The sequence below is a fragment of the Pelecanus crispus genome, chromosome 6, assembly GCF_030463565.1.
Source record: "Pelecanus crispus isolate bPelCri1 chromosome 6, bPelCri1.pri, whole genome shotgun sequence".
Classification (NCBI taxonomy): domain Eukaryota; kingdom Metazoa; phylum Chordata; class Aves; order Pelecaniformes; family Pelecanidae; genus Pelecanus; species Pelecanus crispus.
This window is the reverse complement of record NC_134648.1, coordinates 19,838,523-19,858,866: the sequence shown is the minus strand read 5'-3', so window position 1 is coordinate 19,858,866 and position 20,344 is coordinate 19,838,523. Positions and strand designations below refer to the sequence as shown.

The 20,344-nt window shown below is 40.3% G+C and overlaps 1 protein-coding gene across 1 annotated transcript in view; it reads left to right on the top strand.

Annotated features, from left to right (window-relative positions):
* The first annotated feature begins 4,937 nt into the window (after nt 1-4,937).
* BRSK2 (BR serine/threonine kinase 2) overlaps nt 4,938-20,344 on the top strand; it is a 334,509-nt gene continuing 319,102 nt past the window's right edge. Inside the window, 1 exon segment of the mRNA XM_075712067.1 lies at nt 4,938-5,031. Within this exon segment, the coding sequence (XP_075568182.1) occupies nt 4,938-5,031 (94 nt within the window).

Sequence of the window (20,344 nt, the reverse complement as noted above, 5' to 3'; positions counted from 1 at the left end):
TCCTTTTCTTCCTTTTCTTAGGGTCTACCTGGGAGTCTTAGGCAGCTGGTAGATATCTAACACAAAGAGGACAAATTCTCAATTTTAGGCTGTTAGCATGTCTTTGGAGATGTTGCAGATTGATATAATTATTCTCAATATAGGTATTATCAGTTTGTCAACAGTATTGATGCATAAATGTCCCTCAAATACCTGGCTCAGTTTATTATGGGGTATTTATACAATGAGGTGAATTCCCAAAATATTTTATTCCCAATACCACTTATCAAAGGGGTGTCATGTGTCCATAGGTATGTGGATGGAACATGTAATTCAGGATGTGATAATGGATCCTGACATTGCATATGCTGAATATTTTCACCCCATTTATCTTTAATATGTCCTTATCATTGGTATTAGCTATTAGGTTATTCTAATTGGAGACAAATTCCTAGTTTATGTGAAATTCTTACCATGAGAAGACTATTGATTCATTCTGTGCTAAGTACACAAGTTTACTGGTGCCTCTTCTTGAAAGCCTGAGACTTCCTTTTTTTTAATTTTATTATTAACTCCACAGATACATTCAACTGAACAAGTGAAAAATACTGAATAAAATGTCCCCATGGACCTGTTTTTTCCTTTAGCTTCTTGCATGATCCATCTTGACCCTTAAGATTCTCATAGGAATAATAAGAAAGGCAATGGCAAGCATCTAAGAAAACAAATGAACCAGGAGGACTTTCGTGCGACACGAGCTAGTGTCAATGGGAGTGGGTGAAAAATGCCAAAAAATGCAAATAATTTTGCTCTTCTTTCTTTCAGAAGTATGATAAATCTGAGCGAAATTCTAGATCATTACTTTTTTTATTTACTCCTTACTCAAGCAAAACTTTTGCTGGCATCTGTGTTGAGTCCTTCCTGAGTGAAATTTCTGGGATTTAGTCCTTTAGTGAGAACAACGAAAGAAAAATAATTAATGGGGAAAGAAGTAAAAGTACTGAAGATGGTGCCAATACACTAACTATACACTTAAGTTTACACTGCCTGTTCATTTAAGCACAAGATGATACAGAATAAGGTCAGGGGAAATCGTCCTATATGCATCCCCAAAGATATCTGTTATATCCAATGACAGCAGAGCCGTGTTTATTCAAAATACTTTTGGAACATCAAAACATTTGGATAAACAGGGCTTCAAATAATCGAGGGAGTTATTGTATAAGTAATTCACACCAGGGGGACATAACCTAGATTCAAAGGAGGGAATTTCAGATCAAAGGGGTATAGATAAATGGGATTTTGCTCTATATGAACAAATAAAATAAACAGCATTTGATTATTCAGGAATCAAGAAGTGTCCAAACATTTTTTCAAAAAGAGTTTAGGATGAGAGGTCAAAATTGTTGCAATAGGCCATACAGAAGAATATTTCTATGGAATCAAAATAACAAATAAATAAATGATACCAAAAAGGTATGGGGTTGTGTGTGGGTGGGTGGGTGTGTGGGTGGGTGGGTGGGTGGGTGGGTGGGTGGGTTTGTGTGGGTTTTTGGTTTTTTAACTCAGTGATCTTCCAGCCAGAATCACATGAACTTTACCAAGTTTTCTGATCTTACTCCAGCCATGACACTAACACATATTTTGCGGCAGAAGGTGGGGATTTGTAACATCTGTGGCTCTGTAACTCATTTTCCCCAATGCTCAATGGGAGCAAACTGTAAAATACACAAGTTGGGTCTTGGATGGACAATATTGTCTAGTTGCTCATCTTTCTAGTAATATCATGACCCAGATACGGTTTATCTACATACAAACATCATAATCTCCTATTAAAATACAATCTTTAAAATACAAATCTTTGAATTTAAAAAGATGTTAAGTGTAAAGATCTATGCTGATATTCACCCCCTGCATTGTTAATATAGTGATGTGGATAATTTGCTAATTTAAACAAAAACCAGTCTTTTCCATTTTCTCGAAGTTACGCTCACATTCCTGTAATTCAGTATTGCCCCCTACTCTCTGTGTAGGGACCTTTTAGTAGTGGGGGTGGCAGGGGAGAAGCCGGATGCAACATTTGAGGGGGAGTTAAATGTCTGAAAACACGACACATTTCGATTCCCCCCAACGCTCGATTTCTGCGTCCGAGAGCCCAGCCAGGAGAGTGCTTCGCCCGCCACGGTGCCTCACCTCGAACAGCCCCAGCCTGGCTTCTAAGCCATCGGGAAAGGAAGGCCCCTGTGGGATGGTGTGTGTGAAGGTGCCTTCTGCCTCAAGTTTAAGAGACATTTTTTCAACGGGGTCGCAAGACCTACCAGACCGTGCCGTTGAATCCATCTTGATGTTTCTGGGCCTCGTACTTGGGTTTTTGAGTCCCCGGGTCTCTCAGCGCTGCCAGGTCCGACTCCTGCGCCACACCTGGAGCAGGTTCACTTCGTACCACGGGCAGGCTGTGCCTCGCCCCTCGGCCTGTCAGCTGCCCATTTGGCCGTCGCCCCTAACAGCCCACCCTACGCCTCTCCACGGGGAGACCCCACGCAGTCTCCCCCACGCCCCCTCTCGGCCCCAGACACCCCCGCCCCCTTTTGGCGGGAAGAGCGGTTCCGTGCCGCCGCCATGTCGCCGTGGCTGCCAGCAGGGCCCGCTGCCTCCTCTCTCCTCCCCCCTCCGGTCCCGCGGCTCCGCCGGGGGTGTGCAGGGCAGAGGGGAGGGGAGCACGGCGTGGGGAAGTGCCGCCTGGGTGGTTGGCATCGTTTTCCCCAAATGCCTGTCCTCCCTCCGCGGTGAGGGACTGCGGACTCGGTTGCGTGAGGCGATGCACCGGGGCTCTGAGGGGAGAGGCAGAGGGATGGGAGCGTAAGGGGGAGCAAGGATTAAAGAGGAGCAGCTGCTGGGGTTGCAGTAAGGTGGGGGAAGAACAATGCATAATGAAAGATTTGGGGGAGGGAGCTTGGAGAAATGTCAATTTGGAGTTGAGTTTAGTAAGGGAGGAATGTGAACAAACACCTGTGGGGACTGGAGAGGACAGAGGTTGCCGTTGGCAAAAGGTAGAGGCAGTTCTCTCAGCAGGCAAGGAGTCCTAGCGGGTAGTCACAGGGTGAGGTCTGGAGCGGGAAGCAGAGACATGGGGGCAGTTTTGGGTGCTTTGGAGTTTGCTGGCAGGCTGCTGCAGCAGCACAGTCTGGAAGTGAGTAAAGATGAACCGTAAAGACCGAAGCAGGAAAAGGTCAAAGCGAGCGTTGCGGTTTTGTTTCCGCAGGAGACAGTACGATACTTTTGACAGTACGATAATTTTGAATTGGTTTAAAGTTTCAGTCCGCTGGCCTGGTTTCCTCCCACCTCCTCATTGTGTTACTCTGCAACCTGTTGGGTAGAGTTGTGTTGTCTGTGGTACAGGTGAAGAGCCAGTTTCTAGTTTTATTCCAATTTACATCAGCAGCTGCTGTCTGTAGATACAGGCATTAAAAAAAGGTAAATTTCCCTCTTTAAAACAAACACACCAACCTGAAATAGTCTTTTCTCTCAATGAGCAACAGATAATGATAAGGCTTGTTCAAGTTTTGCCCTCTCTTTACTCTCCCTTTCTTTTACAGGCTTGTCAAGGCTTCCCTCTCTGACTGAAGAATCCTTATTGTGTGTTGTGTCTCAGTTGCAATTTGATAAGAATATCTTGACCAGTTTTCTGTCTGGAGTGGAGCAGAGAAGAGAAGGTAAAAATGGAACTTGTGTGTGGTAATGGTTTCAGCTTGATAGCCCTGGAGTCTGGCTGAAACTGTTGTATGGTACTGAATCCAGAAAATACATAGGCTTGTACCTAACTTGAAGCATATCTGCAGAATCTTTTATTTCATCCAAATCCTTAAGCCCTGAAGGTTAAACACAGGCATAAGTACTTTGACAAAAACAGTGGAAGTTTTCTTACGCTGCTGGTGTGGGGCCTGTGGATCTGGGAATCAGTTCCTATTGACATCTAATCCCTGGATTTTCTGCTGTGTTTCTAATTAAGATAGTGGCCATGCCAGTTTTGATCTGTTCATCTAAGGACCTGAAGTCTATTTGCTCCCATCAAACTCAACAGCAGGTCTGTCCCTGAGTTCAGCAGTTATGGGATTGGCCCTGGTTTTTTCCTATCTTTTTTTTCTTTGCTCCCCCCCGCCCCCCCCCCCCCCAGCTCTCTTTAAAAGGTAAAACCCACAGAAGACGTAGGTCCTCCAGAATCAAACAGAATCAATGAATTCCTCAAGCTCATTTTCTGAAGTAGTGGGGTATTTTTCCTTTCCTATTTCCTGTCACAATCTCAGCCTTTCTTTAATACTCTGGAAGTACAGCTGCATATAATTGGAGTATAATTCAGAGGGGGGAAAAAGTGTATGTTTGGGTCTTAAAATAATATACACATTAAACTATATTTAATTGTACCTTATCAATAGACTGATAAACTTAGGTGTTTGCTGGTGCCATTGATCATGATGCTGTGTAGCAGGGGCAGTAACTGCTGCTGATGGAAAAGAAAAGGTAGTGGAAGGAGGAGGGGAGAAGGAGGTCGGAGACGAGGGGATTGGCTGCTTTTAATGTCAATCACAGCTTCAGGCCCCAGCTCTTCCGCTGCTCTAGCTCTGGCTCTCCCTTGAACAGCTCCTAGGGAGAACAAGGCGTGCGGAGCTCGGATCACCAGCATCATGCTCCTTGGGCTTGGATCGTAGATCCCCCTCTTTGAATAATAAAATAACTCCTTCGTTCATCAGCGTCCCAGGCAGACCCAGCGAGAAAACACGCACGTGAGAGAGAGAGGAGAGAAAGAGGAGGAAGAGAAAAATCTGCAACCAAGTGGACTAAAGCAAAGAGAAAGAGTGCTTTGCTTGCACAGCTGCAAAGTGGGAATTTAAAGAACTGCAGAGAGAGAAATTCCAGCTCATCAGCACATACACATTGCAGAATTACAGATCCAGGTAGAAATGACATCAACAGGGAAAGAAGGCAGCGGAGCTCAACATGCACAATATGTTGGACCCTATCGTTTGGAGAAAACCCTAGGAAAAGGACAGACAGGTTGGTTCTTTTGCAGCAGCACCGGCGCTAGGGGGAAGGTGCTGTAGCAGCCAGTGAAGTGTTGGGGATGGGATATTTGAGGGTTTAGGTTTTCCCATTTGCTGTTTTAGTGGAGATAATATAGGAGATTTTTGCCTTTATTTATGTTTAGTTTTCATTTTAATTTTTTCTTTTTTTCCTTTTTTATCTTTTTTTTTTTTTTTTAAAAAAATAAAAACCCAGGATGCTTTATGTGCCTTACTTCTGCTAATGGGTGTTGTTCTGATGACAGCCAGAGTGCATGCAGCGGAAAAAATAGATGATCTGCTGGTGGTGAATTTTCACATCAATTTCTTCACTGCCCTACTTAGGAGCATTTTCTTTTTAATCAAATTATATTGAAATGAAAGGTTCACAGCCTGTAGTACCGAGGAGGTGGTGGTGGTGGTAGTGGGGGAGTCACCAGCAGTATTTCATGACATCATGATTGAAAAGGGTGTAGTCCTTAAGGTGCAGTTGGGGGGTGGAAATATGTACAGAATGTCTGTGGCACTGACTGCTGTGGGTATTTAGCAAATACAGATGGATGGGCTGGTGGTTTTTCTGGGTAGGGTCTGAAATAAAAGAAAAATAGAGGATTGGTAGCAGAATTCGTTCTGGTTATGCTGTGTTTTTGTAGGAGGGATTGGGGGGGAGGGGAAGTTATTTAATTATTTTTCTTAAAGCTTGTTTATGAAACTCGGCCCCAGAAGATTTTCCTGAATGGAACAATGGTAAGAAATATTAAAAAGAGGAAACCGAGTGGAGGGAATTAGCAGAGAGCAGGTGCTTCTGCCCTGCATGACATAATTAGATCCCCTAAATGCGTTCAAGATCTGGACTTACTGTTGCTTGCTTGGATAGCATATTCACTTCAAGGGCAGGGGAGCATTAATTGGAAGAAAAACCATTAAAAAGAAGCCCAAATGTCTTGCCTTTTTTTTTTTTTTTTTTTTTTTTATTAACAGGTGCAATAAGCAATGGGATCTGGTAAATTCATTGGGTTGGGAGCCCCCCAAAAGTGGATTGAAACTCAAGATTATAATTTAAGGAAAGGGGAAGATCAGCTATAGGGGGGCTTCTTTGGGCATGTGGGTGTTAAGTGCTGTTCATTATGGTGGGACAATAAAACATGATGCATTGTGGTGTGTATTTTTTCTTTTTTTTTTTTTTTTTATAACCCAGCCGAGCTTTGCCCATCTGTTGTCTAAAGGATTTAATAGGCGTTTCCATCCCCAGCTGCTGCCTCTGCTCTGCTTGCTTCCTCACTGCCCTGCGTGGCAGCAGCTCTGCAGTCCGCAATTTTCTTAGGGACACAGTCAAAATCCAGATCTTTCTCTGTAAGAAGCAATGCTGTTCTGAGATGATTGATTATAACCGCCCCCCCCATCCTTCCCCTCCTCTTCACAACCCCATAGCAACCGTTGAGAGACATGGATGAAGATGACATTGTCTTCTAGTGAAAGTGACTTTTATTTATATTTCATTTTTTCCAAATCTCTTCAGTGTATCAGCTACTAAAGGTAGCTCTCTGTCACTGTTTTGGTTACCACCTTTATTCTTTGCATAGCTCAATAAGCCCTTACTTCTGCAGCTGTATTCTTAGTAAAATCTGTTCTGATGATGATAATGAAAATACCAAAAATTTGCAGTGTATTGGTAATAAAACTGCCCTATTTCTGCTGGTAATCCCTTCCTGGATAGTCCAGGTGATCAAAGAGCCAGCTGTAGATGACAAATTCATTTCTGTCTTCATCACCATTTCCTTTTTTCTCTCTCTCACCTTCTCAGCATCCCTCCGTCCCCTTTAAATACAATTGTGTCTGAGATTCCTGAAAATACAGCCGCATTAACCTTTTGCTCCATGTCTCATAGTCTGACGTTGTGGTCCTAAAGGGTTATCTGCAGCTTTGGTTATTTTTTTCCTCTCTGCTAATCTTCCTATCTTCCTCCTAAGTGATTAGAGACATGGGGGTGGAGGGAGAAGAGGATGTATTTAGAGGCTTGCTGCTGTTGGCCTCTGCAGTTATTCAGCCAGCTGGACAAGGGTGAAAGTTTCCTTTTGCAGTTTTAACATGTAACTGATCTTTATAGATAAGTCTCTGCTGTTTGCACACATGAATGCACATAAAATGTACAATGCGTGGTGTCATAGAAGCTGGAGGTGGGGGAAGAGGAAGAGAAATCTTAAAAGTAGCTGATGTCAGTCTATGTCTTCCTTGCTATACCCACCCTTGATTAATGGAATAATGCACTGAGGTGAAATCTAACTCTGTATTAAACATACATGGCTAAATATGGAAAGATGCCTTCTGGTCTTCTCGCATTTTCTGTGCTAATCACATTTGGGAGCACGCAGAATGGCATGAACTGTGTGTGGTACGTAGCTAGTCCTCCTCCTGCTTGTTTTGGAGGGTAAGCAGGCAACCTGCAGCATTTTAGGGAGAGAACAAGCGCAGTATGAGGGCCTGATTCACCATACTATGTTGTCATGGTGTGTAACTTTGAATTTGGGTTGCAGTGGCTTACGGCTGTAGAAAATAGTGGTTTTAATCGTTCCTTTAGACCTTGACTTGCAAGATTAGGAGGTAATGGCTTGGAATATTTTTTGGCTTTTTCCCCCAAGGGGATGGGGAAGAGTGAGAAATAAAATCTGCCAAAATGTAATGATGAATGGAAAGAAATTATAAGTTGTGTTGCAAAGTCCTGTCCATCTTCATATCCATAATTTTTATTTTGAATAAAAAATTCTTGACTCTTATTTCAGATGGACAGGTCTAGCTTTGCTCTGAGATACATTAATATTATATAAATGTATTAATCACTCTTACCTGTTTTTACTGAGATCAAAAGAAGGGGGTTTTGGGAAGGAGCGTGGGTTCATAGTTCAGAGCAGACTTAGAAAGGGTGCCGTGGAGGGAGAACTTAATGGTAAGTAGAACTCTCACTGGCTTTCTCTCCATGAAGTTCTCACTGATTGCCACCTTAATGGCTGGAAAAAAGTGTTTACCAACAGCAGCCTACTGGTCCCTGCAAAGAGGTCTACTTGCCCTATCTGTGACATTAGTGGAGCCTGGTGACTCTGCCTGTGGCTGGGCAAAACTGACATGGAAAAGCCTTCAGTTCAAATTGGTGGGTAACAACTGTCGTCAGAAGTGTTGATTAGAATTCAAAATTGGATATGCAAAATCTGTTCCGAGTGGCCTTCTGTGCTGGTGTGTCAAGCTTGCTTAGGGTGACTGATGCCACTAAGGCCTCTTAGAGAAGTTGGAAAAGGGCTACATGGGGCAGTGCTGAAAAATGTCTGTGCTTAGCTCTTTTCTGGTAGTGGGAATGATAGAGGAACAAAGGAAAACTTGTTTTTAATCATGTAGCAAATGAATGTAAGGTATAATTTGAGTACTGTAGTAAGATGGTTTGCTTTTGTAATAGGTTGAATTCAGAGCACCTCTTGTTTACTGCAGCTGGAGGAATAGCTCATGGAATCTGTATTTGAATGGTTTTGCAAGAATACAAGCAGCAGCATAATCTTAATTACTGTACTCAAATTATTTTTCAGAACTGTCAGTGTAAAAGATCACTGTATATATATATGGGTATGTGGGGAAAGGTTGGTTTATCTAAGTGTTATTGATACGTTCTTCTACAGTTAATTATAGGTTTCCATTGTAATTAACAGTAATGAGCAAAGGATGTGTGTCATGTTACAGTAACACACGTGGAAACAGTGTGCCTTGACAAACCCCATTCATACCTGATCACGAAGCACTGTTTTAGTTTTAGATCAAACAGAGGCTTTTCTCCACTTGCCACTAATTCTGTGTGAAATCAGCTTCTTATGTATTCCTTGCTTTGTTTTTTTTTTTTTAATTCCAAAAATATTTTTGTTCATGTGTTTCTTTTGGCCTCATTAACCCCTATTTCACCCTTAAAACTGTTAAGAGTAATTCAGATTGACTGTAGTGAGTATTTATTAATGAGTGCAAAGATGAGGAACTAAAGTATTTCTTGTGAAGTGCTTCAGTGTTTTGGAGGGTTTTCTTGTGTTTTCATTTGACAGTCACTGTATAGGCTTCAGCATCATTGTTTGCTATGGCACCAATTCAATGTCTAGTTGAAATTTCCAAAATGCTGCTTTGCCTACAAGCGATAAGACATTGGCTCTAAGTGGGAGTGACTCTATTCACTTTGAGATAAACTTGATGAAAATTTGATGTTGCTGATCCATTTTGTCTTGTTTGTTTCATTCTGTTTTAAGCCCAGTTCTGCAGACATTCAATACAAAGAATCTTGCTTGAAATTCATGGCACTTCAACCTTTGCAAAAAGGGTAGAGGGTCCCTTTTCTGCATCGTATACTATATAACTTACAGTTATTTCAGTGTATAACATGTTAATTATACATGAACCATCAGTGAGGTGTTCAGCAGTATGCTATTGGGTTATGTAAGAACAGAAATCATTAAATTTGGATCTTAGTGAATTTAATAGCCTTTTATTCAGTGAGAGCTTAAACAGGATGTTTCTTTACGGCCTTAACCACCTGTTTCCATGACACCAGCAGAAACTGAAATTTGTTAATTTTTTGATTTGTCTCTGTCAAATTTGGTTGAAATGGAAAGCTTCAGATATACTCAAGGAGTATTCAGTAGACAGTGTGATCTCAGAAGCATGGTTTCCTTCAGTAAGTAGGCTAAACAAAGTATATCCTTTTCACTCATGCTGCTATAATTTTTTTTTTTCTGACCCACTGTGACGGATCTAGAGAGAATCTAAAGAGTACAGCTTTATTCTGTTTAGCTGTCTAGATGAATGTATCATTACAGAGGTGTAAATCCTTGTAGTTTTCCCCCATGGCCTTTTGAAACAAACAACAAACCAGTATATGTTACATTAATGTTTTCATATATATGTATTTGTATCTTACTTTCCTTAAGAAAGTTGCTTTGGAAACAGTGAATTCACACCCTTTGTCATGATAGTCTGTGAAGACTTAAGCAGTTAATTAGTAATCATAGAAATAAAACATTGCAAGCAATACTGTGGGCAGTAGAGGTCTTAAGAATGAAATTTTGCCAAGAAAGGTTTTGTCATGGTGTCTTAGATGTAATGGATTTTCAAGTGATGGTTATGAGTTTTGAGAGAGTTGGTCGTCTTTAACTTTATATATGTTTGATCTGATTGTTCAAAAGTGCTGTTTGCCTGCATTACTGACTGAAGTAAACTAGTACTACCATGCTGCATGTCTGAATTACAAAATGCAGATACCCCTTTTATGACTTTCACTCTTTTTTTTTTTTTTTAAAAAAAAATTTCTGTTTGCTAACTACAGTGAAAGCCATTTTTAGCCTTCACCCTTCTGCAAACTTTGTAGAGGAGTGACATTAGTCTTTTACCCCAATATTGGTAGCAAAATTATTATGAACTTGTTGAAAAATAGGAGCAGACTCTGAATGATTGTTTTTCTTTGTAAAGCACAGTAAGCTTTCTCACCCAAGAGTTGTTAAAATTCAGATACTGTCAAATGAGTAGGACTATATGGCTATTTATATACCTACATTTCAGACATCAGCAGGAGCTATGGAAGCAGTGATTTCACAAATAGAGTTCTTGCACTGTTCAAGCACTTTTCTACTTTCCATCACCGCTCTAATGTCATCTTGTGCCGCTACAGTGGGAAGGACTGCATTAGAATGATGAGAAAGATTGGAGAAATTAAAAACGCTTCTCAATAGAATTTACCTCTTGAGAGGAACTCTTTCTGATCTCTAGAAAACCTGTGACTCCACGAGAAGAGCAAATGTAGCATTTTAAGTGGATTCTTACAATTCCTTTTGTAAATTGCAGTAGAGCAGCCAGTGTATATTTTGGATTCTCCAACATTGCAGTATTTTTCAGTGTACCATAAATTTACTCCATACATCATATTTTGGGAAATCTTTAATATTTTGTACTTCAGAGAGTTAAACAGTAATTGCAATGGCGATAATAAATGTTGATATCCACCTCAAAATTAGTAGGTAGGTAATATAGAACAAATGTAGGTGGTGAAAGAATTCCAGCTTTCAGAAGAAATTTGAAAGGAGATTAGAAATTTGGAAGTAAGGCCCTCTGAAGTAAGAGATATTGCATGAGGAATGTATTATGCACATCGGAGAACAGTCAAAATAAGACAAGGTGGAAGCCTGGATATAAATTTCCATGAAGGTAGAATAAAGGCAGAGACACGAATGCTTAAGGAGTGCTCCTCTTCAAATGCTGAGACACTGTAAATTGCCCTTGTGAAGTCAGTCAGTGTTTTAAGTTGAGCTGACTTCAGTAGAAAGATCAACAAACCCATGATAAATAGGTAAGGGTGGAATTGTTTTTTGTCGTGGATTGTTCTATTAACAAATATCCCAAAGAAATTTTCTGATTTTGTTCTAAACAAACCCAAGATGTTTAGCAATCCTAACTAATCATGCAGTTCACTCTCCTTATGGAAAATGAGGAGATTGTTCCATTTTCAGTTCACGCATAAACAGTACTGGTTTTCTACAAACACCCATGCTGGTACGTAGAGTAACATGAATGATTTGTTGTAAGTAGTGTTCTTAATGAACTTGAACAGTCTTCATCTGCAGCGTCTGTAAGTGCAGAGTGATTTCCTTTAAGTCCTTATTTATTTCAGATTTTCTGGCAAGCAAGTATTTTTATCTCCTTTTCCCAACTGTCTTTACCTCACATTACAGATTGGTTGCACTTAATCAATATTCAAAGATTTGAATTGTACTCTTGAATGTAGTCTGTTGGATATGTTGCATAAGAGTATTGCATTCTATTTGGATAGTTGCACGAGCACTTCCAACACAAATGTTTGCAAGTGTAAACTGAAAATTTATTTTTCCTGGACAGTTTGGACATGATTCCCATGAGCACCCTTGCCTTGAAGATGTGAAGTTTTCCAGAAAGGTTTTTTTTAAAAGGTGCACAAATGTGACCGAATCAAACTTACTTAATTTCAAATGCTTACTTTTAGAACGTATTAATAGTGTTCATCCAGTTCCATTTGACTTATTCTAAATTTAATTTTGAATAACAATATAAGATTTTAATTAATTTCTTTAATTCTGTTTACAGACTAGAAACATTACTGATAAAATTCTGGTAAGAACCACACAAAAAATCCATGCAGAATATTTTTTTTCATTGCTTCATAGCTTTTGAAAATTGGGTTTAAATGGAATTTAGGTGGAACAGAGGAAACTGTATTGGTTTCTTTCATAAAAGTGTATTACTTGCTATTGATGTAGCTGCAAGCATTTTTTTCTTGAATATGTCATTTGCGGCAGAGATGCCTATGAGATTGCTGTTGTCCTGTGGACTGTATAAACAGGAATATACCGTTTCTTTTGCAATGACCTTGGGATACAGTTTTTAAAGGATAATAAATGGAAGTGTGTTGTGAGACTGAGGATAAAGAGCAATATGGATAAAGATGGTAAATGATGGTGTTTATATTTAAACAAAACCAGGTACATTCTCTTGCCAATGGTACTGTTGACTTCATAGTAGTGCAGAGTAACCTTCAGGCTGGTGCAGGTAGATGATGGATAGTTACTCAGTGCTGGATTGGGTAGAATAGAATACTTATCTTGAGTTGTCAGCTCTTGTTTTATTTTGACAAAATTATTTTATTGTTTCCTGAAGGCCACAGAGATCATTGTCAACTGACATAAATTAAAGCAGCCCTAAAACTGCCCTAAATGACTCTTTCACAAAGTTCTAATGGCTGAGCTTACTGTTCTGCAACCCATAGCTGTGCCAGGCAGTTTCTGCCTTTTAGATTTTTGCTGTTTCTACTCTGGCTTCCTTCCATAAAGATTATTGCATACTTGAGAGGAAGAGAAATATTTTTTTAATTTCTTGTTCAAATGTTTTTAATTTGGGGTGGTGGAAGGGGTGAGGTTAGACTGGAGGGGACCGTCCCCTGTGTAGCTTACCACTGGTAACAGGCTGCTCTTCTGTTTCTCATCTAACGTTTGCCTATTGATAATCAGTGATTTGATAATTAAGGAGTTTGGAAAAAAGTAGATAACTTGCCAGTTACTGACAAAAGGAGATTACTGCTGGTAAAAGCTTTGCGCCGAGATTTGCAACATCAACTGACGGTAAATGGATTAGTGCAGGGGGGAATTGAGGAGAGAAACCAGCGTCAAGTGGCTTAGGGTGTGCAAATACTACCTTTTTTTCTTTTTTGTTTTAGTGTTCCAACACTATGTGGGAATTGTAGGCATGATAATACTTCCGATGAAGTGCTTAACTTTAAAAAAATAATTTAAAAAAAAAAAGATGGAAAAGTCTTTTCAGGCATCCATTTAGTAAGTGCTCTTCTGGCTGCCTGTTTCTCCTTACAAAGCAACATACTCTCTTTATGTCCTGAGGCTCTTGCAATTTTGATTTGCTATCTTTTGCAGTATATGCTTAATGTGAGAGAAGAAAAATCACTGTTTTTTTGATAATGTCTACATTACATACGTATTAACAGGCTCTGCTTTTGCAGTGTCATTCCTCTGTGTGTTCAGTCTTACATGCCATAAGCTGACTGCCCTTGTCGTTTAGCTATTAAAAGCACTATTGAATGGAACAACAATAATGGAGGAGCTGGTTTCTGGGAGAAGCAAACTGGTCCAGACCAAAAATGTGTTGATTTTCTGCTGTCTGTCTAAAGCCTACTCTTAGAACTATAAGATTCAGTCTGCCAAAGGTTGAACAGCAGCTCTTCAGCTGCAGATGAGAATGTACCAGGTCTTCATACTGACCTAGCAGGGAATGTTCATGGAATTGCTTGGCTCTATCTTCTTTCACTTTTTTTCTTAATTATTTTATGTGTGGCTAGAAATGTAGACACTACATTTCTACGCAGATGCTCTTCTTGGAAAAGTGATTGTTTTGCTGCTTTGGTCCAAGATGAGGTATGCCATAGCCCAGGTTCATAACATTGGTTCATCCACCCTATGGTAATAAAATTTATGAGGAAGAGGGACCAGCAGTAACATATTTGCAGCTAAATATAAGCTGTTTATGTATGATTTCCTGGTTTTAATTTTTTTTAAAAAAAAAAAACAATGTCCTGCTCTGATAAAGTTTGAGCTAAGCTATCACAAGACTTTGCTAAGACTACCATTGCATGGCATTTGAAATAAAACACAAGTTTAAGTAGGAAAAGAAGACTTCATATTCCAAGTCTTTGTGGTATGAAATGCACTGTGTGGGATGTTTAAAAATGTCTCATGTCTTTTGCTGACTATTTGCCAGCTGAGGGTTGGGTTACTCATCATGCCAGCTATTCACCCTGGGTAACTTTCATTCAGTGACTGTGTGAATTCCTTTTAATGCCTGTGACCTGTCCCTAAGATTAAGGAATGGATTTGACTCTTAGGTTTTTACCTTCCTGGAATCTCTTCATCTTTCCCAGTATTCTATTCCACAGCTCTCATCTTATTTTCAGGTTGTACATGATGGGTAGCTTGGCTGCCACGTTGAGGTGACCTGCTGTCAGCAGGTACAGGATTGGTCCGTGGTTCTCTTTCCTTTTGAAGTTCTGGTCATCTGTTCTTTGGTTTGGTGTTTTGTGGGTTGGGTTTGTTTTTGTGGGGTTTTTTGTTTGGTTGGTTTGTTTTGTTTTTAACCTTGAAGTTGCCTTGCCTCTTCAAACTGGAAACTGATTCAAGGATTGGCATCCTGATCTAGAGGATGCTAGGCAGGTATTTTGTTCTTTCTACAGCTGCAATCTCCTACAGCAAATTCATGAAGACTTTAGGAGGGGATTCTCAGAAAACTTTTGGGGATGTTACAGTTCCAAGACTGAGCCCCTTAATCATTTCAGCCCTATTTAAATAGATTGATGGTCACTGCTAGCAGAGCTGGTAGAAATACTCTAAGTAAGAAAATAGCCTATCTGTAAATAAGCATATATTATTGTTAGAGGTTTTTTTTAAACTATATCGTCATGGTAGACTGAAAAATAAGGTACTTCTAGGGTTTTCTCCCACTTCTTATACAGATGCATTGTCTTTGGGAAACTAACACTGATGCACCATGTGTCCTTGGAGAATTATTTTCTGTTATGTGTGTTTTGTCTTCCATATTTCATGTGTCTTGCCTAAGCTGTGAACTGAGAGGAAAGATAATTTGTGTTACATTATCTGCATATAATCCCTTTCATGCTAAGGCACTAATCGTAGTTGAGCCTTTTTGTGTGTATAGGAAGTTCCATGTAAATATAGGAAGAAGCTTCTCCACTGTGAGGGTGGGTTGAACCTGGCACTGGTTGCCTAGAGATGTTGGGAAGTCTCCATCCTTGCATATATTCAAAAACAGACTAGACACAGCCTTGAGCAGCCTGCTCTAGTTGACTCTGCTTTGACCAAGGGTGTTGGACTGGATGATCTCCAGACATCACTTCCAGCATCAACTCTTCTGCTGTTCTGTGTTATCCTGTGCAACTAAACCATAACTTGTTCAGTGAACTGTGAAGCTAAGGAACTCTGTTTCCTCCAGGTTTGTACCCTATATTCCCCTCTTCCTCCTGCTCTCTGTTGACCCTTGTCTCTTGGGCTAGGTGAAGACAATGTTTGTGGCTCATTTGGAGCAGTCTCTGCTGCCGGTCCGTCTTTTTTTCTTTCTCTTGGAATACATTAAGGATTAAATCACAATTACTCTTTCCATTGTGGGGAGCAATAGTTTGAATCTCTTTTTTTCCCCTGACATTCAGCACTTTCCATGGAATTTGTAGAATCTTAGAGACTTCCCTTGCTCTGTCAAACTTGGTTGAAACTTGCTGATCTATTCTGTTGTTATGGGAGAATTACAGATAGACAGCTTGAAAGTTTACATTTTGTTTCATTAAGAAATCAGGCTAAAGCAAAGCTGTCCTAAACAGCACAGTTTCTCTAATCTTCATTTGGTTTTGAAGGCCATGAGATGCTGCTATGGCAGATTGGGACTGCTGGAAGACAGCTACTATTCAGATACTGCCCTCACCTTGGTTAAGACTTTTAAACCAAAGTTAGGAGGAAAAAGTGGTGTTAACCACATTGTGATTCCCTAATGCTGGAGGAATCCCCAGCCAGCTTGATAAGCTGGATTCCTGCCTACTTTCTGCTGCTGGAGGAGTGCAAAGCAGGGAGGATGGAGGCTAGAACCTGGTCCTTTCTGTTTGCAAGCTGAGCTCAGTGATTGGGGAGTGTGGGAAGAAGGGAGCCCTCTGTGTATTTCCTGCATATATCCATTTTGGTACAGTGGCAGTATTTGAAGTAGTCCTTTCCTGCAGAAAGCTGAGAGGAAGACTGAGAGCTGTTTGTGTGTTTGCAATGCCTGTCTGTACAAGAATCGTCACCAAAGACAAAGCCAAGTATTATATTAGAACCTGGCAATGAAACAAGTGCTACAGTCCTAGTAAACGCGGGCATTTGTTTTGTTGAAAAGACATGGCTATGAGTGGCACAGCTTTTAAGATCCCTTATAGTTTGCAAGCACCGGCCTTAAACGGTTTTTCATTAGCTTTTGAAACTAGTTAAAGCTACTCTTTTTTCCAAACTTCCCACTCATATAAATCAGTAAAGCTTGATTAAAATCAGTAATCATTGACAACAAAGAAAGATCTGTCCGAGTGTTTCTGGGTTTTGTTCCATGCTGCTTTTCTTCTGGGTCTGTGGTTTACCTCATTGCTCATATTTGTGAAATCACATCTCTTCTGCTTCTGGTTGTTTCCTTATTGCACTGAAGACACTACTTAGTCAAATTCACTCAGTTATGTCTGTGCAGTCCCAGTGACTTCAAGGCCATGCTCAAGTTCATTTGACCGGGGAATTTGACCCATGAGCAAGGTTCTCATTGACAGCAGCAGAGGCAGACCTCTGGCAGTGTTCTAGTTAAGAGCAGCCTAGGAATACATCTCCTCTGCAGTGAATATTCAGTTAGAATTAGAGCACAAAGTGGAATGATACTGTAAGTGAATTAAATTCATACTGAAAATACAGGCCCAGCATTTTACAAATTACTATCTTTCATCCTTAAAGCAGAAGTCTGTCCGCTCAGCTAACAGACAACTTAAGGCAAGCAAATGTTTTCATACTTTTAGCAGTAATTCTTCTCTAGTATTGCACACATACATATACTGAAATCACCCAAGCAGTTTGCATTAAGCTTCAGGATGTAGAAAACGTCCTTACCTTTATAATTACTGCATCTTTGCTAGGGAAAGCAACAGCCAGACTACTAGCATGGTTGGGACAGTTGCCGTCCTGTTACCAGGTGGCTCTTCCTGCTCAGAAGAAATGCTGCAAAAATAGTCATCGTTTCTGGATCTGTGTCGTAATGCTGTCATCACCATTACTCCTTTCACCATTGTCGTGGTTTAGCCCCAGCCAGCACGTAAGCACCACACAGCCGCTTGCTCAGTCCCCATACCCTGATGGGATGGGGGAGAGAATTGGAGGAGTAAGAGTGAGAAACACTCCTGGGCTGAGATAAGAACGGTTTAATAATTGAAATAAAGTAAAATAGTAATGATAACAATAATAATACACAAAGCAAGTGATGCACAATGTAATTGCTCACCACCCGCCGACCGATACCCAGACAGTTCCTGAGCAGCAATTGCTGCTCCCCAGCCACCCCCCCGCCAGTTTATATACGGAGCATGACATCATATGGTACGGAATAGCCCTTTGGTCAGTTTGGATCAACTATTCTGGCTGTGCCCCCTCTCAGTTTCTTGTGCACCTGGCAGAGCATGGGAAGCTGAAAAGTCCTTGACTAGCATAAGCATTACTTAGCAACAACTGAAACTTCAGTGTGTTATCAACATTATTCTCATACTAAATCCAAAACACAGCACTATGCCTGCTACTAGGAAGAAAATAACTCTATTCCAGCCAAAACCAGGACAACCATTGAATCAGGTGAGTTACAGCTGAGCTCCACCAGTGCTTATTTATTCTCAGTGTTTTGGCACCTGTTGTTCTGTGCAACCAGGTGGTCTGTGGACTGCTTCTCAAGAATTCATAAAAAATTGATTAGAATAATGAACTTAACATCATATTTACTGTTCAAGTGTCTACTTCTGTACTGCACATTTCTGAAGAGTCCACCAGAGTGGAGAAACCCGTGTGTCGTAGGCCTTTTTTTCCTCATTGAAATGGTGGGAATTGAAAACATGGCAAGGCAAAGGACCTTGATCAAAGGGGATGCCTACCTTGCAATCAGAGGTGGAACTCTAGCACTGGTGGGTAACACTATTGTCTCCTGGCACAAGCAGCAGTGAAAATAGGGCAGTGCAGGCTGTGTGAGGGTTGGAGGAGTGTACCCGAGCACCTAAGAACCTTGCCCTGTGTAGAGGTCCAATCTTCCCTATCTTTACCTGATTATTTACTTGTACCAATTGTGCCTTTGTTTTGTTCTCTTGATAAACCCTGCATCAGCTACAAATCAATGTGGTATGTCGGGTGTGGGTAAGTTGAGCATTTATATACATAATGCACTGTACACTTCGTGTATGTATGGCTTCATTTCAGGGTTGGGTTTTTGTGTATGCAAAATACCAACATTGTGCTTGATCCTGTAAAAGTCTAATTCTGGTGTGAAAGATTATTCTGTACTCTCAAGGCCCATTGGGTTAAAGGTACTTAACTTCTCAAAGGATTGGGTCCCTATTTGTACTCATATGGTCAATAAAATGCTACAGAGTCCTAGCCGGGTCATTTCTTGTGGGAAGAGTAGTAGAGATGTGTTCAAAACAGGCTCAGTTCATGTCATTGTGCAGTTATAAGGCAGATTATCAGAAACAATAACTATGCAGTCTTCACTGGCTCTCTCAGGCTCAGCCATTGACTTAGGGTGGAGCCTTTGGCAAGTTAGTATATCTTTTCTTTTCTTCTTTTTTTTTTTTTTTTTTCCCTCCCATGATGCCCGTTGTAAAACTAAGGTAATGCTTGACTTCCCTTTTGTGACTGACAGGATTAGCCAGCTAGTATTGATAACTTTTTCAGAAATAAAAAGCAGCATGGAAAGGCCTGGGATAACCTTACTATTTAGGCCTAGTGATTTTGTTGTTGTTGTTTATTTATTTTCCTTTTTTTTTTTTTTGTTTTGCTAGTGTTCATTTTCGCTAACTTCATTTTATTTAATGTACCTCTGTGGATTTTCATCTCCTGAGGATAGACAGAACCATACAGCCTCGTCTGTCCAGGTGATGATACCTTTTCAGGCTGTATTTGTCTTCCATAGCTTCTCCTTTTGATTATTGTAATATTGATACATAAATGCTGAAATCTCTGTGGCTGCAATTTAAAACTGAAGTTGTTTTAACTATCTAATAAAATAGAAAAATTGCTTTGATGTTCCCATTTTCACAATTTGTGGCTATGCTGACTTTTGTTGCTTCATTCCTTAGGGGCATTTGTCCCTGATCTCTCAAACAAAATGTCACTGAGTAAAACTATGTTTGTATGATGCTGTGTGTTGTACTTACAAAAGATTTATAGCTTGGTCACTTTTATTTATGCTCTTCTGGAGCTGGTAGAATTATACTGCAGTGTTAAAATGCAGCAGTTTCATCTTCCTGCAGGCAGCAGCCCTCTGGTGGTGTGGGGTTGGTTTTTTTCTTCTTTTTTTTTTTTTTTTAAAGTTCTCTTTGGAAATTCGGACAGAGTGATAGAGAAGCCTTTAAAAATGCTTCAAATTAAGCTGCCACATAGTCCCATATCTCCTCTATTTTCCTTTCCAATCCTCACTGCATCATCACCCCCACCTAAATTTGGAAGTGGAATGTAAAAGGCAAAGCAAGGTTAATAAATGCACCCAATTGATAATACCAACAGTCTTATTTGGCAAAATGATATTTATCAAATGCTATTTCAGTGAGTTTCAACTTCCAGAACTATTGCCTGGAAAGGGTATAGGTCAGTGTAAAGTGGGTGGCAAGGCTAATGGGTTATTCTAAAGACTGGCTGAATTGTTAGGAATGCAGGCATTTCTGAGGAGGCTGCTGATGAACTTGAAAATTGAAATATCAAAGAATTTTTTAAAGGGGTGACCTTACTATTCTGTTATATGGGTGTTAATGTTAGTTACATTGCAAGTTACTGCCTGGAAAAAATATTTCGGCTAATGGGGAAGGAGAATCTGCTTATCAGTGCCCTAAGAATGAAATTTACCCTTTTGCTATTATGAGATTATCTATCACTTCAGTCCTACTTAAGACCTATTTTGAAGTATTAAGTTATGCGCTGGGAGGTAAATATGGGAGTTCA